Source organism: Girardinichthys multiradiatus, chromosome 18 (genome assembly GCF_021462225.1).
Source record: "Girardinichthys multiradiatus isolate DD_20200921_A chromosome 18, DD_fGirMul_XY1, whole genome shotgun sequence".
In the NCBI taxonomy this organism is placed as follows: Eukaryota; Metazoa; Chordata; class Actinopteri; order Cyprinodontiformes; family Goodeidae; genus Girardinichthys; species Girardinichthys multiradiatus.
The window spans coordinates 45,571,677-45,594,378 of NC_061810.1; the positions used below are offsets into that span (position 1 = coordinate 45,571,677).

At 41.4% G+C, this 22,702-nt stretch overlaps 2 protein-coding genes across 2 annotated transcripts in view; one reads left to right on the plus strand and one right to left on the minus strand.

The window, feature by feature from the left end:
* Positions 1–7,359, minus strand: part of rasgrp4 (RAS guanyl releasing protein 4) — a 30,656-nt gene extending 23,297 nt beyond the window's left edge. The window contains exon 1 of the mRNA XM_047391377.1: positions 6,904–7,359. Within this exon, the coding sequence (XP_047247333.1) occupies positions 6,904–6,920 (17 nt within the window). The 5' untranslated portion in view covers positions 6,921–7,359. The remainder of the gene's footprint in view (positions 1–6,903) is intronic.
* Positions 7,360–8,730: 1,371 nt separating this feature from the next.
* ryr1b (ryanodine receptor 1b (skeletal)) overlaps positions 8,731–22,702 on the plus strand; it is a 109,235-nt gene continuing 95,263 nt past the window's right edge. Inside the window, exons 1-2 of the mRNA XM_047391362.1 lie at positions 8,731–8,757; positions 11,449–11,522. Coding sequence (XP_047247318.1) covers positions 11,475–11,522 — 48 coding nt within the window. The 5' untranslated portion in view covers positions 8,731–8,757; positions 11,449–11,474. The remainder of the gene's footprint in view (positions 8,758–11,448; positions 11,523–22,702) is intronic.

Below are 22,702 nucleotides of genomic sequence, written 5' to 3' on the forward strand. Positions count from 1 at the left end.
GTTGAGCAATGTTTGACTTTATTTCGCAATAACTACTCACTGATTATTTTTGCTCCTTTTTAAGTGCCTTAACTTAGTAAAGGATGAAAGGTATAGGTATAGTGAAACAAAACTGCCATACAGTGCATCGGCTTCATGTGAAAGAAAATAAAGTTTCTAGTGTTGCACTCAGCTGCTTGAGATTTTGTCCAATTAAATGGTGAGCATGCTGCAACGACATGAAATACTGTCATCTTCTTTGCTGCAGCTTCTATGATGACATTACCAGGAAATGCAGCCAGTTCAGAGAAGTCATAGAGAAGTTCCCTGAATGGCCAGAGTTACATCCCCTTCTATTGACTTCTGTGTGTGCAGCTCATTTCCCTCAGCCTGCTGGTACTCGCCACACAGGCACGCACATATATAACATGTAACCCAACAGAAGAATGCATCCCTCAGCCCAGGCACAAAACAAAAATAAGAGGTTCAGTATATGTACAACACACACAGAGGTACGCAGGGTGACATTAACTGATCTATTTATACCAACAGCTGCCCCTATGTGCAGCTCCAACCAGGTAGAACTACACACATCCCTCACTGGTGACCCCCAACTCTCTGCATCCTTATAGCCAAGCTGCAGGTGGTTGCTGTTAAAACCTCAGGGCAGTGAAACTCACCCACCCATGCACCCGTCCACACCCCCCTCCTGGTCCTTGTGTCATTACACCTTCTGCCTACTATATTCAAAACACTCCACAGTACAGCGTGTACCAGTGTGGTTTATCATACAGTTAGGCTGGGTAAGCCTTACGCTCTTGCAGAGCGTACTGAGAAAAGGACACATTCAAGGTGCCCGTGCTAAAACACAGCAACTCTATGGCAAGCTGTGTGTGTATTTATTTTAATATCACTGGTATCAGCTGTGAATTTTGGGGAGGGTGGTGGTCAATACGGATGCTGCGGCTCTGTTCTCCAAGTTACCATCGGGGAACTCGACCTCTGTTGAGGGATGTGCAATGGACAGCACTGCAACTGTGAAATTTATTTTCCAGGCCAATTTGGTACTTTATACGTGTACACCGGTTGGGTGATGTGATCGTATTTGATTGCAGTTTCATATGACGTCCTATTGTACAGAGTCTCATTTAGTTTTCCTGAGTGCTTATATTGTTTTAGAGAAGCATGTTAGTTTGTTGTACATAATGCAATGACAATAATCACATTTGATTTGATATAGCACTTGTTGAGGGGAGGGTAACTTCAGTCCTTGAAGGCCGGTGTCCCACAACATCTAAGTGTGTCCTTGGTCCAACACACCTGAATTACACGGCTGAAATACCTCTGCAGTCAAGTTCCGCACAGGCCATACAGGTGTGTTGAAGCAGAGACACATTTAAAAGTTGCAGGACGTTGCCCACCCCTCCACTAGTTAGATATCTTGCTGCACTAGATCAACAAACGATCAACACAAAATCTGCCAACTAACTTACTGGTGGCCCTTAAATCTACACACTACTCACTTGTTGAGTGAGCCAAAGCTGCTAAAAAATGTTGACTGTAAACTAGTGCAGTTCAAAATGTTTACCAGTTGATACTAGTTTCCAAAGCTTCTGGCATATTAACAGACTTGCTAACTACTTACCTTGTGTGATAAAACATACAGTAGTAAACATGTGCAGTTCAAAATGTTTACAAAGGTTCACTTTTAACTAGTAGACTAAGTAGACTTTTCAGGTCATGATAGTAAAATAGAACATCTAAAACCATCAATATTCTAATTAGCATCAGTGTATATTATCACTAGACAAGGACTATAAATTCTCATTGCCAGTCTACAAATAGAACAAAATGGCTTCAGCTTTGAAACTTTTAACCAGAGTTTGTGTCAGGCTCGTGTAGTTGACTTGTAAGGCTGCAATGTAACAGTTTGAGCTATATAAGTTAGCCAGCATGCATATTAGTGCACATATTTAAGGGTCACAAGTAAACTGGTAGGGAAAATAATTATTGACTAGCTAACCTAATTGTTTTGTGCGACCTATGGAGCTGACATGGGAGTCTTCACAGCTACAGAAATGTGACCAAAAACTGGTACTGTGTTGAGAGGGAGAAAATGTTTAACTCCAGCAACTAGCTGTGAACCAGTAGAGAGAAAAAATGCAAATAGAACTAATTCAAAAACAAATGAAATAAATGGAACAAATGTCTTGCCATATCCCATCCCTCAGTTCTACAAGACTGCTGCATGGTTTGGGACACTTCTGCTTTGAGAGTTGGAAGGTTACACACTTTCTGTACATAAAGTCAATTTAAAGTTCAACACTAAAAAGACTTCAAAAACAACATCCAATGTTGAAACAGAGAAAAGCTAATGCTTAGTTTGAAGTAACACTAGTGTGTTGCAGAACAGTTGCAACAGGTGCGCTTTAGCCACTGTGTTAAAGCAGCTCTTCTTCAAGATCACCCTGCAAGTGTTTGAAACTGATCACAACAACAGCCGTTGCTATGAAAGTGAAACATTTCTCTCTCTTCCTTGATTTTAGTTTTTTTTTTAATTCTGCAAAAAACTGTCCCAGATTTACTTTTTATCCAAAAGAAGTTTGCAGAATGGGAATTGGTGTTGCCATGCTGTGCTGGCGTGGCATGTGTTGCTCTAAAAGCATTAATTATGCTTCAGTCTGTCTTGAGTAAGCTTCATAAGTGTTTTGTTTGTTTGGTTTGAGTGATTGAATTTGACCACTCAGTTGTACATGTAATGCCAAATTAAAGAATGTTTTTGCCGGATTCTGTGGCAACAATCGTGAATCTCTCAAATCATTCATAACCGATCAGATGCACAGCAAAAAAGCAGCAGCCCTGAATACGTTTGTTTGTTTTCGTCACAGTTTTTCAGTTGCAGCCACCTCTGTCTTCCTTGATTCCCTCATCATCTAACCGGTTCGAGGCAGAAGGCTTCTACATTGCTGTATTTTCTTCCCACTATCCCAGTGAATGATTGCTCAGATGGTACTGTCGGTACGTTTACATGTAAAATTTCCCAAATTGCTTGCTGGTCAGTAAACTGATTTTATTTAATATCCTTTAAAAGCTACAGTCTCGCTGCAATGCATTTTCCTCAATTAAAATAACTTTAAAATCAAGTAAAATTGCTGTGTTTCAAAGCTGACCTCTTGTCTTTGTTCTGTTTTCAGTTAGATTTAGACATTGCTTCATTTAATGCATGTTTTACTTTATATAGCAAATTTTTAACAGCTTTAGTTATCATCCTGCAAACAGTTTTACAGTAAAGTCAATGTAACGTTGTGTGCTGAAAATCTGAAAGAAAGATAACTGTATGGCTTAACTTTAGGTTTGGGTGTCATTATTTTAAGACTGGAAATATATTTAACTAAAACTTTATTTAGCTACTGTTCCAGTTTAGAAATCATCATAAGCAAATATTGAAAAGTGTTACTTGACTTTCAATTGACTTTTTTATAAATAAGCCTGTTTCCCAAAGAAGAAGCAAGAAAAACTTTCATTCAAGATACTAAAACAACACGTTTCCCCTTTTTATTTCTTTTACTATATCATCTAATATATGAACATGGAAGGTCATTTTTATTCCAACAGTTTAAAGTAATATAAAAATAAAATCTACTCTTTAGTTAAGTACTGTCCTGACTTAGAGTCGGTGGTTTCTCTTAGGCCTTTGCCACAGGGTGAATCCACCTGCTGTCGAAGCAGTTGCACACACACACACACACACACACACACACACACACACACACACACACACACACACACACACACACACACACACACACACACACACACACAGAGCCAAAACCAGAAAGCACTGATGGGGAAAGGTTGTTGATGTCATCACGTTCACCAGGGAATTTCCCCTCGTTTATGCTTCTCAGGTACAACTCACAGAGCTGCAGCAAAGATCTCTGTCTTTTTGTTTTTTCAGTCTAACAAGTCTGATGACCTCAAACAGAGAGAGCACTGTTGGTAAATGGAAGCCGCCAAGCTCCATGCAAATCTAAACACAAGTGGAGTCTCTGTTTTTTTATTCGCATCCACCTTTTTGTAGAAGTTGGACAGCTTGGACAATATTTTACTTCTATTTAGTTTCCATGGAAACTGAACTTTCTAACGAAATTATCCTTCTGCAGGTGATAAAACAATCAAAATCTTTCTGAAATACTGATTTAAGTTGATTCTAGCAACGTTTAGGAGGAAACTTCTTAAATTGTTATTCTAAAAACTATTCAGGAATTAGATTTTTGTTTGTCTAAGAAAAAATCCCTTTCCTCTCACTGCATTTCCCATCCCTGTTTGAGATCCTGGCTGTAGATCCACAATCCCCCCTCCCCATCCTGATTCCAGTCCCCTCCATATCCCCTCACTCTCCCTCACACTGGCAGGGGGATATGCAAATTCCTTGCTTTCTTTTCTTAATTGATTAATTGATGCCTAGGCCCTTTGAAGGCCTTGATTGTGTACAGCTCTTTGCTCTCCTATTCTCACAACCTGGGTTCTTGTTCCCTCTCCGTGCATGAAGGGGGACGCATCGCCTGCAAAGGGGCATTCATCTAAAACTACACTGCACCAGCATTTAAAACTACTGATAAAAAAAATACTGCAGCAAATATATGTGCATTTTGAAGGTTTCAATACCAACACAAACCCATGTAATGCAAATATTGCTCTCTGAAAGGTTTTTATGTATCCTTTAGATTTCACACTGTTCAAAGAGTGTTATATTTCAGGCAATTATTTTGGTACATTTTGATGAATATAGCTCACAGCAAATGAAAACCTGAAATTCAGTCTCTCATAAAATGTACATATTACAGAACACAATTAGAAAAATCATTTTAAATGCAGAAATAAGATGGCAATCTCACAATTACTGAAAAACCTGCTGACTTGACAGCTGTCCAGCAGTCACTGACAAACTCCACAAGGAGAGTAAGCCACAAAATGTCATTGCTGAAGAAGCTGCCTGTTCAGAGAGTGCTGTCAAAGCATTTTTAAGTAAAGTTGAGTAGAAGGTAAAAATGTGACAGCTGCATAAGCAAGAGGGGTAAATGCAGCCTTGAGAGAATTGTAAAGCAAAGCTCCCCAAAGCGTTTGTAGGAAAATTCACAAGATATTGACAGCAGCGGGCATCAGAACTTCAACACCACAGGCAGATATACTAAAGACATGGACTACAACTGTCACATTATCAATATTAAGCCACTCCTGAACCGGAGACAATGTCAGAAGCATCTTATCTGGGGTAAGGAGAAAAAGAATTGGACTCTTGTCCAAAATACTTTTCATGAATGAAAGTAAATTTAGCATTTGACTTGAAAATCAAAGTCCCACACTCTGGATCGGGGGTCTGCAACTCCAGTCCTCGAGTACCACTGTCCTGCAACCATTGGAGGCATCCCTGCTCCATCACACCTGAATCAAAAGGCTGAATGACCTTGGCATGTCAGTAAGTTGTGCAAAGGTCTGGTTGCTAACCATTGATTCAGACCCCTGCTCTGGATGATTATTACAGTTTACAGCTAGAAAGTATTCCCAACCACACAGTAAACACATATCTGTTGCAAAATTCACATTTAGCTGACGATATTTCTGTATTGATGGCACATGAGAAATAGAAATAGAAATTCTGTTTTGGGTTTGAGTGACCAGGAGTTAATACCAGCTGAGTAGAACTGTATGCACCTTGATCTCCTCCTTACTGCTGGGCTTTAGATGATTGAACCACATAAATCCAGCCAACGTGTACATGGGCCGAATAATGCTGGATGGGTACTAAGTAGGCCTGGGTTCACAATAGGCTTCTTGTAGGGGAACCAGTTGGGCAAATTACAACCCAAATCAGCAAAACCAGTTGGTCGATCTTAGCAGGGTTCTACATGGGTATTAAGATATCAGTTCAAATTGCTGAACACATCTAGAACCCATGTGGGTCCCATTTTTTACCCAGAGTTGCCCCATATCAAATCTTTATGTTCGCATAGGGTCATTATTTAACCACAAACAATGGTTTATGGACCCCATTTTCTACCTGCATAGGCCTCAGGTAAATGTTGCTTGGGAAAGGTGGAGGGTAAAAAACCTGTTCAACAATCAGATATTTTAACCAGAAAAAAATAATTTACAGTCTTTACTACTGATGCATGACTCGTACAACAACTTTAGGCCTTATGCCTTCTTTACTTTCCTTATGCCTTGGGCCGGCTGCTGTTTCTGTCCTTTTGCACCTTCGATATTATAATTCTTCACAAACGTTTCCTCTGAAGGCGGGGGGATCACAGTTGCGTGGCTGCTCAGCCTGCTCTTCTTTAAACTTTAAGTCATTTTGAACACACATCAGGCAAACTGAACACACACATTCATTCCAGTCAATCAGATAACCCCTGTGGTCACAACTCCAGCAGTGGAAAACAAAAAAGTACCATTGAAAACCAAACTGAGCACAATCTACTGAATCAAATGCAAATATTGTGACTGAGCCGACATAAATTAGAAAAAATAGTTTAACTGGACAGAGAAAAAAAAGCAGAACACATTTTCCACAGAAAAGCTGAGCGGTTACAGACAACTGTTGAATGTCAGAGCTTGTTTGTGTGCAGTATACACATACATAGATGATTTGACAAGTTGACATGTCTGACAGGTATGCAGATTAGATACATCCACTGTTCTTTTTGCATTAAACTAAGCATGTAAAAGCAAAAAGCTGTAGAAGCTGGAAAAAACCCCCAACAGGCTTTGTTTCTTTTTAGACTGTGTAGAGCCTTTTGCACAAAACCACACTCACACTGCATCTCACATATAACCTCAAAGTTCACAGATCACTGCTGCACACACAGCACTTGCTGCTGACACACACCCAGACTGAGCTGCACACTCCTTTCTTTTAAATACCTCTTGGTCTTGTTCATTGCAGAGTTCTTCTCCTCGGCAGCACTCCTCCTCCTGCGGCTATCTGCTCGGGCATCTGAGCGTGTCCCTACAGCTCCATGGTTGACCCCTACTCCTCCTCCTCTTTCTCCTCCTCTAGGTTCTCTTGTGTGTGTTTACAGGCCTGGGACAGCAGAAGCAGGCAATAGCTCAGAGAACCGGCTGATGAAGGCCACTCACATAGAAGTCATCCACTGAACTCCACGCCCGAGCCCTGGCCTGTTGATCTCTCTTTCAGTTAGACCTCCTCTCCCGCTGCTGTTTGAAGCCTTCTATAAACCACAAATTAGCAGCAGGGCAGACCTCATGCTGCCGCTTCCTGCAACAAAGCAAAGTTTAGAGAAGACGCCTCAAATGGGCTCTGGGTGCAAGTGCAAGAGCTGGCAAGATTAAAGCACTTGTCCCCTTAACATAAACAAGTCAGCATCTTAGATGGAGGAACTGGCTCTGACAGATAGGGGAACTCACAGTTTCTGTTTGTGTGTGTGCATGCGTGTGTGTGTGTGTGTGTGCGTGCGTGCAAGGGGGTGGGGTGAGTAGCAAATACAAATGAAACACCAAGAGAGGAAGGAGGCGGAGAGGTGAGAGAGATAGTGATGAGCAATCATATGAGCTCCATCAGTAGGCTTCACATCTCACATGCGTTTCTGCAACATTTTCTGACACTGGAAAAAACAGTTAAGTGGATTCCTGCATCCTGCTTCTCAAACACATGTCCATCATCCTGATTTATTGCTTTTATTCTGTCCTGCTTAACCAATCAGTTCTCAGGGGAGCAGGAGATCACACAGGGAGGTAGTGTTTGAGCTCTTGAATGTGCCTGTGCAGCTGGACGAGGCAAACTCAAAGGAATCCTTGTTTTGTCACACCAAGAGGAAGAGGGGACCTAACAGAGGACCTTAATGTCCCCCCTTACCCAACAAGTCTGCAGGGGTGGCTTCTTTGCTGCAGGAAGCTGCGAGGATGAAAGTGCATGATAAGGAATGTCAAAACCAGTGGAAGATGCACAGAGATTGGGTTCCTGCGGACTATGCTTTCCAAGACGGCACAGAATTAAAAGTGCATTTGGACGTGCTCTTAAGAGGGGATTTCAACAGAATACACGAAAACACGACAGATTTGAAAAAAATAAAATAATGATGCTTCCCAACACTTTTGTAATATTACTGTAATGTGAAGCAATATTTCTTTAAAACAGGAAGTACTGAGGCCAACTGAGCCTGTAAGACATTTTTCAAGAGGAAAAGTCACTTTTCAACACACTCAGTGATGTGTGGAGCACTGAAAAGAGCCTCAACCCTCCCCTGTCTCTCTTGTAATAAAACCGTCTTGTTATAATTCTCTTAATATGTTCTGGTTTTACATGAGCAACACTGAAAGTAATGCTGGTTTGCTGAAGTTTAACTAGCAATAGACTGAGTAGAAGTGTTTTTCACAATAATTTACTTAAGTTTTGACACATACCCTTCTCGATACCTGTAAAGGTTTAAATTGGTTGCTTAGAAGGACCATATTTACTTCGTTGTTTTGGGTTTGGATGGATAAATTACTGGGATATTGTCGCACCCTAGTGGTTTAGCTCTGTAACTGCAGCCCAGACGCAGCCAGATTCGTGAGTTTGCAGAAAAAGAGACCCCCAGTCGGTCGCCTCGGTATCATCAGGACTCACTCTCCCAGAGTTCAAGTCAGGTGGCTCCTCCTCTCTGCTCGTTGTGCCCCTGCGAGCTGTAGCTGTTGCAGCCCCCTCAGGCGTCCTTTTCTGCGGCTGCAGGTGGAGATGGAGAGCACGCAGAAGGAGAGCATATGGAGCCCGGAAAGGTAAGCGTGCATCCCCGCCTGGTGCATCCCTGCTGCCTGTTAGGAGCATGAGGGGCGTGCCGCCGACACTCATGCAGAACCACTGCACTCCTCTTCAGTGCGTGCAGACACTGACCGGTGATGCTCTCAGCTGTTTAAGGCCTGTCTGTAAACATGTCTGCGAATGTTTACTTCGAGAATCTTTCCTTTGATGGTGTTTATGAGAGCTAGAAGAGGAGTTAAGTGCTGCAAGCCGATTATTTAGATTAGACCATGTATCATTTGGTAGATGAAAAACGCTTTAAAATATCCAGCTCTGTAAAAATAATCTACCTGCATGTTATGTGCAAAAATAAATAAATAATAGTTACTATGATAATACAATTAATTCAAAACCTGCACTTATATTTATATTTACATTCTGGGAGGCAGATAAAAGAATAAATAAAAGTATAAAAATTAAATGTATTATATAATGCTGTTCTGCTCTTTATAGAGTCCAATAAGCTGAGAATAGCAGGTAAATTACTGGGGGATGGAGCTGATGAGGTAGCCTGCACTCTGCTGCATAACACACCTGCTGTTCTAGCGTCTTAGTCTGCCAACTGCCCTTTCAAAAAAGCATTACCTGAGTAACAGCATAGGGTAACTAATGGGAACATTTTAGACATTTTAAAGCAGTGACCTTTTAGAATTGTGCTAGAAATCCAGAACTTGCCTCTTGAAGCAGTAGTTGTGATTTATACAAAGAAACGTAGCAGAGCAAAGTGGCTGATCAGTAACATTCTTTGTTTCTGCTTAACAACAGAGAAAAATTAAATAATCCTAATGTCACCGTACTACGAATCCAACCGTCTTTACAGACAGAAACTAGAACTTTGTGGCCTTATAGAAACACTATGAATTATGTAGGTAAAACTCAGTAGTCAGGTAGTGAGTAACATCAGCAATAATTTGGTCTTTGCCTTGGGATTAGTAACCAGCTCTAAGCATGTGTTGTGTGCATCTGTGATCAAAACAGACAGCAGAGGATAATTATAAATGGGGGACTAGGATGAGACAGTAATGGGTTGTTTTTAACACGTTTTAGGCTGCACAATAAATAAAAAAGGGGATGATTTAGGACTTTTACACAGTGCTTTAAATTGGAAAAAATGGGATGTTAGAGGTGAGTTTAATGGTGTCCTACCTGAAGAGGTGGATACAGTTCATTTTTGTTTGGGTTGACTTTGCAGAGCATAAAGTTGCGTGTCAGAAACAGTTACTTTAGCTAAAGTAACTGACCTTTTCATGCTTAAAGTGAGGAAGAATGAATCAGTTAAACCTGTCCACAGCCGAAAAGGTGCAGATTTTGCTCTAACTCTGGTCTGATGTGGGATGACATTTGATTCCTGTAAGCCATGTGAAGTCTATAGTTACACAATTAACAACTTTGATTAATTTGTAAAAATAACAGTTTTTCTCTAATGATCATGGGTTGAAATAATAAATAGGTGTAAATATACTATATTAGCGTAAATGTCGATTGGGAAGCTCTGGAGAAACCAGCGCTAAGTTCAAGTCAGTTTATTTGTATAGTGCTGATTCAAAATGAATGCCTCAAGGAACTTCATAAAAAACAGAAAAAGCATGCCAGAAAACCACACCCAAAACCAAAGGCTTATTGTTGCTTTCAACAAGTTTCTGACATAATTCTGGCTAGATGACAACTCTCATAATCGCAACTGTTAGAAATCATTTAAATCGAATGGTTCCCTGGCATGGACCTAACTTGGAAGCATACTTCACACATTAGAAATAGTATTTAGGTTGGGACCATTCCAAGAGCCTGGTCTTGGGATCCTTGTCCAGTTGAAAGATCCTACTGTGTCCCAAGTTTCAACCATCTCACCTAAACTTTCCCCGTCAGTTGAAAAGAAAATGGTTTTGATGTTGACCTGCCACTTAAGAACCACCAAACTTTCCTTCCTTTTTGTGGCATTTCTTCTATGCTTCCTTACTTCTTAAACTTTAGCAATCTATAATTTAAAACTGAACTTAAAGGACTAAGATTGGGAAAGTTGAGTCTGTAAAACTCTGCAGTTTTTACATGAGAAATGTTTAGAAACCTTGAAGAGAAACCTTAACGACAAAAAATGAAATGTATTAAAAAACAAAGTCTCCCATCATGAAGCGATGATGATTTTGCTTCTGAGCAGCTAAGGTTCTCACTCTAAGGTCCGTTTCTCTGAGAGTGTAAGTGAGCATGTGTTCTCCCTAAAGATGAGTCCACACCCCTCTTTCCTTTTATAGCCTCAGACTTGAAGAAGGAGGGGAGGGTGATGGAAAGGGGGGGCGAGCAGGCGTGTGTATAGGAGTGGCCCACTTCTGCGGACATGGCAGCACGCTGAGCTGGGATGGGATGAGAGAGGTGGAAAAGTGCAACAAGGTGCATGCCCCTCCTCAAATCCCATCCCTCCCCACCCTTCTTCTAATCGCCTCCCGTCCAAGAGGAGCTGTGGGGAGAGCCTCTGCCTCCTGTCACTCTCTCTCACAACCCGGTGAGAGCAGAGAACTCATGCTGTCCTCCAGCACACCCACACACTCAAACGTCGAGGGTGAAGGAGCGTGAGAGAGGGAGAGAGGAGGTACGGCAACGGGGAAGGAGAAGGACGTAAAGATCCAAAATCCTGCTGGGAGGAATAAGAAGGATTTTTTCTTTTTTCTCCTGAGGAGCTGAGCATAACACTCGGTGGAAGATGGCAGAAGGGGGAGAGGGAGAAGAGGAGATTCAGTTCCTGCGAACGGTGAGTGGCTTTGTTTTTGGCAGGGCTAACCTGCACTGGATGCTTGGGAATCAGATAGAGAGCCATGAAAACAGCAAGACGTGAAATTATTTCATTTTCTGCAAATAATCAGTTAATTTCTCCTCCATTTGATCCTCCTGCTTCAGTTTCACTGCTCCATCACTGTTTCTTCACTTTTGCATTCATAGCATCTAGAGTTTTTGAAGCCAGATCTGCAGAACCAGGTCTAAGTTTTGCAGGCAGTTGACTATTTTTGCTGCACCCTGATTGTGCCCTTACCTGCTTATTAGTTGCTCTCTTTAAACTTCATCAGCCTCCTGTGAGCTCAGACATCTTTCATCTCTAACCTAAATTACTTGATCATGTTCTCAACCTCCAAATGTTTGCTTTGATTCTTTAACATCACGTCCAGAATATTCCTGACAGAAATGGAGTCGGTGTGTATATGAGCACACTTAAAAAGACAGACAGCGGCTGGTGCATCTGTTAGCATCGTTATCTATTTATATCAGACGAAAGTGGAGCCTGTCAGTGTGGGGCGAGAAGCAACAAGCTACCAAGAGCCTGCTGGGGCCAGCTGCCCAAAAGCTGCATGTCTTTTCGTTAAGGTGACTACTTGATGGCGAAAGGCATGGAGGGGAAATCCCCTAAAAATGATCTGAAATACCCACGCTGGAGGAGGCTAAAACTGGAGATGAATTGATCCGGCCTTTCCTGGCCGTAACTGATTTTTGTTTTTCCTTGCGGTCTTTGCTGACGTTTCCAATTGTGAGCAACTTTGATTTTCTGTAACACATAAGTGAGAGAACAGGTTCTTGGTTAGAGTAGTAGTTTTGAATCCCACAGAAGGAAGAAATTGCCAACGTATATAAAATTATTTTCATTAATGCATCAAAGCATATGTCTCTAACCGTTATCAGAACTCCAAAAACAGTGCATGATGTTGGTTTATGTGTTAATAAACTGGTAGTAATGAGAGTTCTTAGTTGTATTGTATTTAATGAATAGTGAAAAAAAAAAATTTTGTTTGTAGTTCAATGTTCAGATCTCATTAATGGAAATTTTATCTGTTTCCGTCTATGGCTGATTGATTGGTATTAAAGCTCGTATTAAAACTATAAACTGAAAGACAATCAGGGTGGAAGATTGTTTGATATTTCCCTGTCAGCTGTTCACAGTTGGAGTTGCATCAGTCAGTTTGTCAATCAAAAGCTAGGCAGCCAGTTCGAATCAGTATAAATATCCATCCATTTTTCATGGAGCTGACAGGTCCAGCAGGAAAACCTTGCATTCCTCATCAAAGCTATTCTAGGGGATCCCAAAGTTTTACCAGGCCAAAAGGGGAATATATAGTACCTCAAGCTAGTGCTAGGTCAGGATGGCCATATTTACTCAGCACACCTTAGGAGACATAGTTAACAGCCCTCTCTAGATCCACAAAATACCTGAATACTGGACAATTCAAATCCTTCAGCAAGGCTTAGCCAAGGAAGCAACGCCTCAGCAAGGAAACATCTGAAAAAATTTAACTATCATGTTTTTTCAGACCTCAAAGTAAGACTTATCCTTTGTCTGTACCTGTTTATTGGGAGGGAACTCCAGTAGTCATTGGGTGAGAGGTAGGGAACTCCCTGGACAGGTCACCATCCCAAGTCCAACACAAGGTAACACACATGCACACAGTCATACCTAAGGGCAATTTAGAGAGACCAATTAACCTGACCAGTCATGTTTTTGGACTGTGGGAGGAAGCCAGGGTACCCGGAGAGAACATGCCCTTGCACATAGAGAACATGGAAACTCCATGCAAGAAGACCCTGTGCTGGGGTTCAAACCTTGCTGTACAGTGGCAACAGTGCCAACCACTGTTGCCACTGTACAGCCAAAACCAGACAACGCTACAATTTTTCAGATCTTTAAATTATGAACTTTCAAAACAAAAACTCCTTCAACATTCAACATTCCCATCTTTTTTCCTGTCTTTTCCATGCTTTTTCCCATAAATGGAAATCTGCCTGAAAGGTACTTGGTCTTTTATTTTTAGATTCAATTCTTTGACTCCAGTGTATTTCAGATGTTTTAGAGTGTCTACAGAAATGTTTTGCTATCATGCTGAATCATCTGATGGAATCTTGGAGAACGCATGGGTGCTTTGTGATGTTGAGCTCATATAATCATACCTAGAAATTAATTTCAGGCAAGGCAGTTTTCTGATCAACGACCTTTAAACCTAGTACAATAACAGGATGGAAGACTAGCAAGATTTTTTAATATGCAGCTTAATTCAGATGTTGACAATCATATACTAATCACAAGCATAGGAAATAAACCAGTTTCTAACTGTCAATATTTTGCTTAAGCTTTTCTTTTTTCAGGGAGGGATAATTATTCCTTTTATAATTTCAATGATCTTATAAATAAGAGCCTGGTCCACAAATTGTATTTTGTGTGCATTCTCTCTAATGTTTTCAATATCAAAATTATACGTATAGGTTAAAATACAGGCATACACCTTTAGAAATATTAGGATAAATGTCCCTTGGCAAGTTGCAAATGTCAGAGGTAACTTGAGGACCCGAAAATTCAGCCGGACAACAACAGATCGGTTCAAAAGACAATCCTCCTAACAGCTGCAGCACAGAGCGGGCAGAGAGTTGATGCAGACAACCAGTGCAGAATCATGAGAGTCCCCCTCCTCAATGACCGGCTCCTGACAGACCACCAGGCTGATCAGGGTGAGATTTATGAAAAGTCGTGATGAGACTCTTGTCAATGACAAAATGAGCAGGAATTCAGGTGTGTTCCTCAGGACCGTAGCCCTCCCAGTCCACCAGGTACTGGAAGCCTCGGCCTCTCCTCTGAGATTAAAGAATATGGCACACTGTGTAGATCGGTACGCCATCAAAGCTAGGTGGTTGGAGGGGGTCCGGAGGAGGGTCCCAGCTGGGATGTGACGTACGGCTTGACCCGAGACACATGGAACGTAGGGTGGATTCTCATGGAACGGGGCAACTGTAGTCGAACTGCCACTGGGTTTACCACCTTGGGTATGGGGAATGGACCCACAAAACGAGGTACCAACTTCTTACTCTCCACACATAGGGGGAGATCCTTGGTGGAGAGCCAAACCTTTTGTCCAACTTGGTACACTGGAGCAGGAGTGTGCCGGCAATTAGCGGCCCTAGCTTGCACTTCCGACATAGCAGTCATGGTTCTTCTGGCCTTTCTCCATATAGGTTGGCATCTCATGGCAGCAGCATATGCAGATGGGACTTTAGCCTCTCTTTCCTGGAGGGTTAACACCGGTGGCTGGAATCCATGGACGACATAGAAGGGGGACAGGCCAGTGGTGCTAGACGGAAGAGAGTTGATAGAGTGCTCCACCCATGGTAAGTTGTGTGACCACTTCGTGGGATCAGCGTCGCAGAGGATGCGCTGCTTGGTCTCCACCTCTTGGTTAGCCATTTCAGATTGCCCATCAGACTGAGGGTTAAAGCCAGAAGACAGGCTGACAGAGACTCCCAACATCGAACAGAACTCCTTCCAATAGCGAAAGATGAACTGAGGTCCTCTATCGGAGACGGGCAGACCGTGGAGGTGGAACACATCACGTGCCAAAATCTCACCCATTTCTTTAGCTGAGGGAAGCTTTTGCAGGGAACCAGATGGAACATCTTAGAAAACCTGTCGATGACAGTGAGGATAACAGTATAACCACTGGACGGGGGCAAACCTGTGACGAAGTCCATTGCGAGGTGAGACCAAGGGCGTGATGGGATGAGGTCGCAATAACCCCGCTGGTGGGCGTCTTGGCTTGGCTGCATTAACGGCAGGACGAGACGAACTCCTTGACAACTCTGATCAGGGTACACCACCAAAACTGAGACTGGACTACCTGTAACGTTTTATTAACTGGGTGACAAAAAAGCTGTGATTTATGGCAGAACATCAGTACCTTCTGGATAAGGATGGTCTGGCACAAAAAAGTGATATCCTGGGCGTGAGTCCGGGGGAGGATGAGCCTGGGTGGCCTGGGTGGCTTCCCTGATCTCTTTCTCTAGATCCAGCATGATTACAGGTAGTTGTACAGCCTCTGAAAGGATGAAATCCTCAGCACCACTGGTCAAAGAATCAGATTTCTCATGAATTCTGGAGAGGGCATCAGGTTTGACGTTCCTGGTCCCAGGTCTTAAGACAGACAAAGAGAAGTTTAAATGTCCAAAAAACAACGGCCACCTGGCTTGTCGAGGGTTGAGTCTTTTAGCGGATTTAAGGTACTCCAAATTCTTATGGTCCGTCCAAACAGTGAATGGTTCCGTAGCTCCCTTTAACCAGTGTCAGGAAGGAGGCAGGGAGAGGTGGTCAGAAAACAGAAGCGAGGTCGATGTCCAGAAAGCAAGCCAGTAAGGTATCCGATGAGGGCAAGGCAGGGCAGAGAAATCCAAGAGACAAAAACAAGATCAGATCAAGCAGACAGGCAAGGAAGGAACGCTGGATACGACTTACACTATAGCTTTTGAAAATCTGGCACTGGTTGTCTGTCAGAGAGCTGTATATAAAGGCAGGAGCACAGGTGGAGCAGATGAGGAGTAATTAGGTAGCTGGCAGGGGAAGAGCAGGTGAAGACAATCCTCCTAATAACTGCAGCACAGAGCAGGTAGACAGGGTAGTTGCAGACAACCAGTGCAGAATCATGACAGAAACTCAACAACATGTTTTCCATAGACATCAACAAGCTTCTGATTTAATTCTCGTTGGATATTTAACTACATTTGAGTGCATTTACTGTGAATTTGTTGGTTTCCTAGCACAAACCTGGCTTTTTAGCAAAGTACATACATCTTAAATAGGATTCAGGTTGAAGCTCAGAGGAAAGCATTACTGTGAGCCCACTTTACCTGTTTTAAAACCAGTTTCAGTTTCTATGTGTGTTTTAGGATCATTATCCGCTTGGAACATCTTGTGGTGTCCAGGTTTCGACCATCTGATCCAAACTGTCACCCTCAGGTGAAAGAGAATTGGTTAGAATATTCAAGAGCAACCCAGGAACCACCAAGACAAAAGTTGGTCATAAGCTGGGAGCTGCTGAAAAACCAGTGTCATTGTCCGCAGTGAATCCAGTTTTACATCTACATAGACTGAAGGGGTGCTGAGCAAGAAAGAAGGCCTTAATCCATAATCAAAACCTTTGTGCAAGACTGTAATTTGTAGCTACCCTCATGGAAAAGCCAAATCCCTTTTAGAGAAAGGTTTCATGGTCAGACAAGACAAAGATTGAGCTGTTTGACCAAAGTGAAAAGAAGTATATTTGGAGGAACCAAGTTAACACTTTTAATCCCAAGAACACCGTACTGGTGCGTCACGCAACTGTCACGCATGGTGGTGGCAGAATCACGCTGTGGGATAGTTTTTCTGTCAGTGATTCTGGTGTATTTCACAAAGTGGATGGAGTAATGAAGGAGAACTACCTCCAATTTTTTTTTTACTTCACCTCAAATGACCAACTTGGTTACAGTCGGATGGTTTAACAGGGCAAGGAACCAGAACACACATCAAAAACTGTCATTTTGGGATGAATAAAGCAGGGTAACATTAAGCTACTGGTACAGCCGCGATGAAGCCCAGACCAAAACCCCGTTGAGTAAATGGACTGTCCCTTAAAGCTGTGTCAGTAAACCAATGCAGGCAGAACTATGCTAGGACATTGTTCATGACTATAAAGGGTTTCTTGCAAACAAAATTATTTTTTAAATATTAGTGAGGTTAGGATTGAAATTTAAATTTTGCCCCCAGTTTTGTTTATAGAAATAATTGAAAACATATAAAATTATTATTGAGATTATTATTAATTTGACCCTCACGTGCTCGATAACAAAATGTAATCCTCTGGCTGGAAATATATATTTCACCTCCTTTTCTGCTCACAGCTGTTGCATTTTACTACAATCAGATCAAATCTGATTAAACCACTTTTAGCCAATTAAACATTTTTAACAATTTGATTATATAATGATGATAGCTTATAATGTTCAGTTCCAGCAAAGTATAGTAAAAACAGATGCCTAATCAGGGTTAGACCTGGTGTTTTATAGTTTATCTGCATGTTTGATCATCTCTTAGTTCATTTAAGTCATCTCTGAGGAAAGTTCCTACACTGTAATGTATTTTTGTCAAAGTGAACATATCTTCTTCTGCTTATTGTTGCAATATTAACCTCACTGGCACTCCACTTTAATTAAATGATAAAAGCCTGAAAGAGACCAGTGGAGTCGGCCCACAATAACCACAGGTTGACATTACACAGTATCCCAGTTATTGCTTCAATCACAAAACTATATATAGTATTAATTCTGTCTCTTCAGAAACTGATTAATGGATTGTGTGAACCGTGAATGTCTTCAGTGGGGTTTTCCTTTAGTTCAAGAGGCCGAGTTAGGATGGAGCTATAAAGGACCAGCCCTTCAAAGGAAAAAACCAATTCAGCTTCGTGTAAATTATTAATACCTTGTGTACTTTAGTTGGTTTATCTGTGCCACCAGTGCTGAGGTCACAGGTTGAATCAGCATCATTGATACTGTGCGACAAATGAAACAGCTTATGGAGGTGTAAGGCCTTTGGATTAAAGCATCCAATAAAAGATTTTGGTTGTTGGTTATAATTAGGGCGGATTCTGATGGGAAGGATATTGGAGTCAGCTGCTCTGCTCTGCTGCAGTTTTTACCCAGATAATCCAAGTGGAAAGATGCTCCATTTCAAATATGAAATTTAAAGAAATATTTCCTCAAATGAGAGTAAAATTGTCTTTAAAGTTTAAAAACTTTCTACAAGCAAAAATAGTTGTCCTTTTTTATTTTCAGCTTCCAAAAAATAAAGTTTTATTTTTTTTAGTTTTAGTCCTGTTTTTCCTGTTTGCTTTTAACACATGTATCCTATCCATATAAGTACAACTGATAATTGTTTATTGTATATACGGTATATCTGGTATATATATATATATATATATATATATATATATATATATGTATATATATATATATTTATATATATATATATATATATATGAATAAAGGGAACTTGACTTTAAATAGAAAACCCAAAAGGAAATTGTTTTTGTTAGAAAAAAACGTCCTTTACAGTTTAACTTTTCTACACAAAGTGTACTTAAATAAACGTTAGGATTTAAAAATGAAATACATTTGAGTAAATGCAACAGCAATAAACGCTGAACTCATTTTAAAGTTAAAGTTAAAAAATGGATAATTTGGTTGAGATATATCAATTTTGACTACATTTAACAGGAAAATGGTCAGGTACTGAGAATAAAGATAAATGAATAAACAGATGTGCTTGCACCCTTACATCCCAGCTGTAGAAGCCTAATACACTGCTCAAAAAAATAAAGGGAACACTCAAATAACACATCCTAGATCTGAATGAATGAGATATTCTCATTGAATACTTTGTTCTGTACAAAGTTGAATGTGCTGACAACAAAATCACACAAAAATCATCAATAGAAATCAAATTTATTAACCAATAGAGGCCTGGATTTGGAGTCACACACAAAATGAAAGTGGAAAAACACACTAGAGGCTGATCCAACTTTGATGTAATGTCCTTAAAACAAGTTAAAATTAGGCTCAGTATTGTGTGTGACCTCCACGTGTCTGTATGACCTCCCTACAACGCCTGGAGATGCTCCTGATGAGACGGTGGATAATCTCCTGAGGGATCTCCTTCCAGACCTGGACTAAAGCATCCGCCAACTCCTGGACAGTCTGTGGTGCAACGTGACGTTGGTGGATGGAGCGAGACATGATGTCCCAGATGTGCTCAATTGGATTCAGGTCTGGAGAACGGGCGGGCCAGTCCATAGCTTCAATGTCTTTATCTTGCAGGAACTGCTGACACACTCCAGCCACATGAGGTCTAGCATTGTCTTGCATTAGGAGGAACCCAGGGCCAACCACACCAGCATATGGTCTCACAAGGGGTCTGAGGATCTCATCTTGGTACCTAATGGCAGTCAGGCTACCTCTGGCGAGCACATGGAGGGCCGTGCGGCCCTCCAAAGAAATGCCACCTCACATCATTACTGACCCACTGCCAAACCGGTCATGCTGAAGGATGTTGCAGGCAGCAGATCTCTCTCCACGGTGTCTCCAGACTCTGTCACGTCTGTCACATGTGCTCAGTGTGAACCTGCTTTCATCTGTGAAGAGCACAGGGCGCCAGTGGCAAATTTTCCAATCCTGGTGTTCTCTGGCAAATGCCAAGCGTCCTGCACGGTGTTGAGCTGTGAGCACAACCCCCATTTGTGGACATCGGGCCCTCATACCATCCTCATGGAGTCGGTTTCTAACCGTTTGTGCAGACACATGCACATTAGTGGCCTGCTGGAGGTCATTTTGCAGGGCTCTGGCAGTGCTCCTTCTGTTCCTCCTTGCACAAAGGTGGAGGTAGCGGTCCTGCTGCTGGGTTGTTGTCCTCCTACGGCCTCCTCCACGTCTCCTGGTGTACTGGTCTGTCTCCTGGTAGCGCCTCCAGGCTCTGGACACTACGCTGACAGACACAGCAAACCTTCTTGCCACAGCTCGCATTGATGTGCCACCCTGGATGAGCTGCACTACCTGAGCCACTTGTGTGGGTTGTAGAGTCCGTCTCATGCTACCACGAGTGTGAAACCACCACCAACATTCAAAAGTGACCAAAACATCAGCCAGAAAGCATCGGTACTGAGAAGTGGTCTGTGGTCCCTACCTGCAGAACCACTCCTTTATTGAGTGTCTTGCTAATCACCAAAGATTTCCCCCTGTTGTCTTTTCCATTTGCACAACATCATGTGAAATTGATTGTCAATCAGTGTTGCTTCCTAAGTGGACAGTTTGATTTCACAGAAGTTTGACTAACTTGGAGTTATATTGTGTTGTTTAAGTGTTCCCTTTATTGAGCAGTGTACATTTTTTTAAATAGCAAGCAGCTAGCATAAGAGGAATTTGATAACACATTTACATCTAAATTGAGCCTTTTAACCAGAAAAGTAACAGCTTCTAGTCTGATGTGAACCCATTAAGTATAACCCCTGGCAAACACATGGAATCACTCTTGGAAGATGTTAGGCTGATGGGTTTGGACTGAAATAACCTTCATAATAATATTTAAATATTGCACTGCTTGAATTTTTTTTTATTATGGATAAAGTTCACTTCTCCATTAGCTGCTCTCTTTATTTTATATCTTTATTTTTAAACAATCAGTCAGTTTCGGACTTTTGGAATTTTGTTTTCCGGAAACGTAATATTCCTTTCCTTTGCTTCGCTCGTTACATCCTGTCTGCTTATGTTTCTACGTGGATTTACATCAAACATGATTTAAGAAGCAGGCCACAACAACATGCATTTGCTAGATTATTCACAGGCGAATACTTCTGTCACATTATTGTGTTCCTGTCTTAATTTTCAATAGGAAGATTTGCTTTCCAAGGTTCCTGACACTGCAGGAGATTCTGGAGGAAACATTTCACGCACCATGTAAACCGCAAAGGCACATCACTGCTACAGCATATTTACAAGTGCTACTCAAATATCACAGCCTTAACCAGTACAGGCAGGCCAATAAAAGAGGTCATCTCAATAAACTAGACTCAGAAATCTAACCATACCTCAAACAAACATAAAACAAACTGACCTCCTGAACTAAAACATAAGGAACTGAAATACTGTTTTAGCTTAACAGATATGACACACAATGGGAAGATAACATGGCTGCCACATCACAAACTAACATAAAACAATGAAATAAACTCCAAACACCCCTCTGGCAATAAAGCATGTGGTTCCATCCACTGAGGTTGTCAGCAGTACTTCAGCTGCTTGACCATTAAATCTGATTCTGATGGATTCTGAGGATGAGTGGGGTTGTAAGGGATTATAAATAAGAATCAGGGTGAATAGTGAATGAAAAGGGATTGAAAAAAGAAACAAGGAAAGGAAGAGGTGGATGAATGGGATGATAAGGATTCATAGATAGAAATGAGAAGGATGAGTGGGTGGCATAAATAGGAATGAGTGCAAAGAGTGGTTCTGAAGGAAACATGTTTACAGGAAGGGTAAGGAGGATGAGAAGTAATCATCAATAGGAATGAGGAGGATGAGTGGGATGAAAAAGATTCATAGATAGGAATGAGAAGGATGAGTGGGATGAGAAGGAATCATTAATACGAATGAGGAGGATAAGTAGTCTGGCAAGATATCATAGACATGAATGAGGATGAGTGCGAAGAGTGGGTCTGAAGGAAACATGTTTACAGGAAGAATAAGGAGGATGAGTGGGATGAATGGAATCATAAATAGGAATGAAGAGGATGATAGGAGGAAAAGGAATAATTTACAGCAATGAGGAGGATGAGTGGGGAAGTAAACGGCCATAAATATGAATGAGCATGAGTGTGAACAATGGGTCTGTAGGAAACATGTTTGCAGGAAGGAGGATGATCATGATGAAAAGATGCTTTAAGCAGGAATGAGAGATGAGAAAATTGTTGGGGAGAGATTATGAGGGGGGATATGAGTGTCAACACAGGGCTAAACAACGTCCTACTGCATATATTCCAGGGCTTTAGAATCACTTACAGTCATGCAGTATACTAGTTCTACAAGATGTGAGGAAACTATTATGATGATGATATCAGTTGCATTAAATCAACGTTTCCTCGCTCCTCTTTCTGAGCTGGTATTACAATGATTCTAACATTGCAGTGGGACTCCCTGTATCAGCCTGAATGTGTTATTTGTATACAAATTAGTTTGTCAACTTGTTTAGTAGTAAAAGGTTTTGCAACCTGGACATTTGCAACACTCCTCCACTGAGCATATAGAAGGAAACACAAACTGATTACTCAGCTGGACTGTTACTTTATTCTGTTTCACTGTTGTTCTCCTAAAATAGTCCAGAACTGTGACTCTTTTAAAGACAAGTGTGGCTAGAACAATTTTACAGTCTGAACTCATATATGGGGCTGAGTCATTCTCTTTCCACTTAAACGGAGTGGAGGCCATCTGATAAACTACCTTCTCTCAACACAAAACAGCTTCAGCCTCCAAATATTTAAACAGCAGCGTTTCTAAAAACCTTTCACTCTGATATAAATATCTACATCACCAACTTTACTTTATACAGTG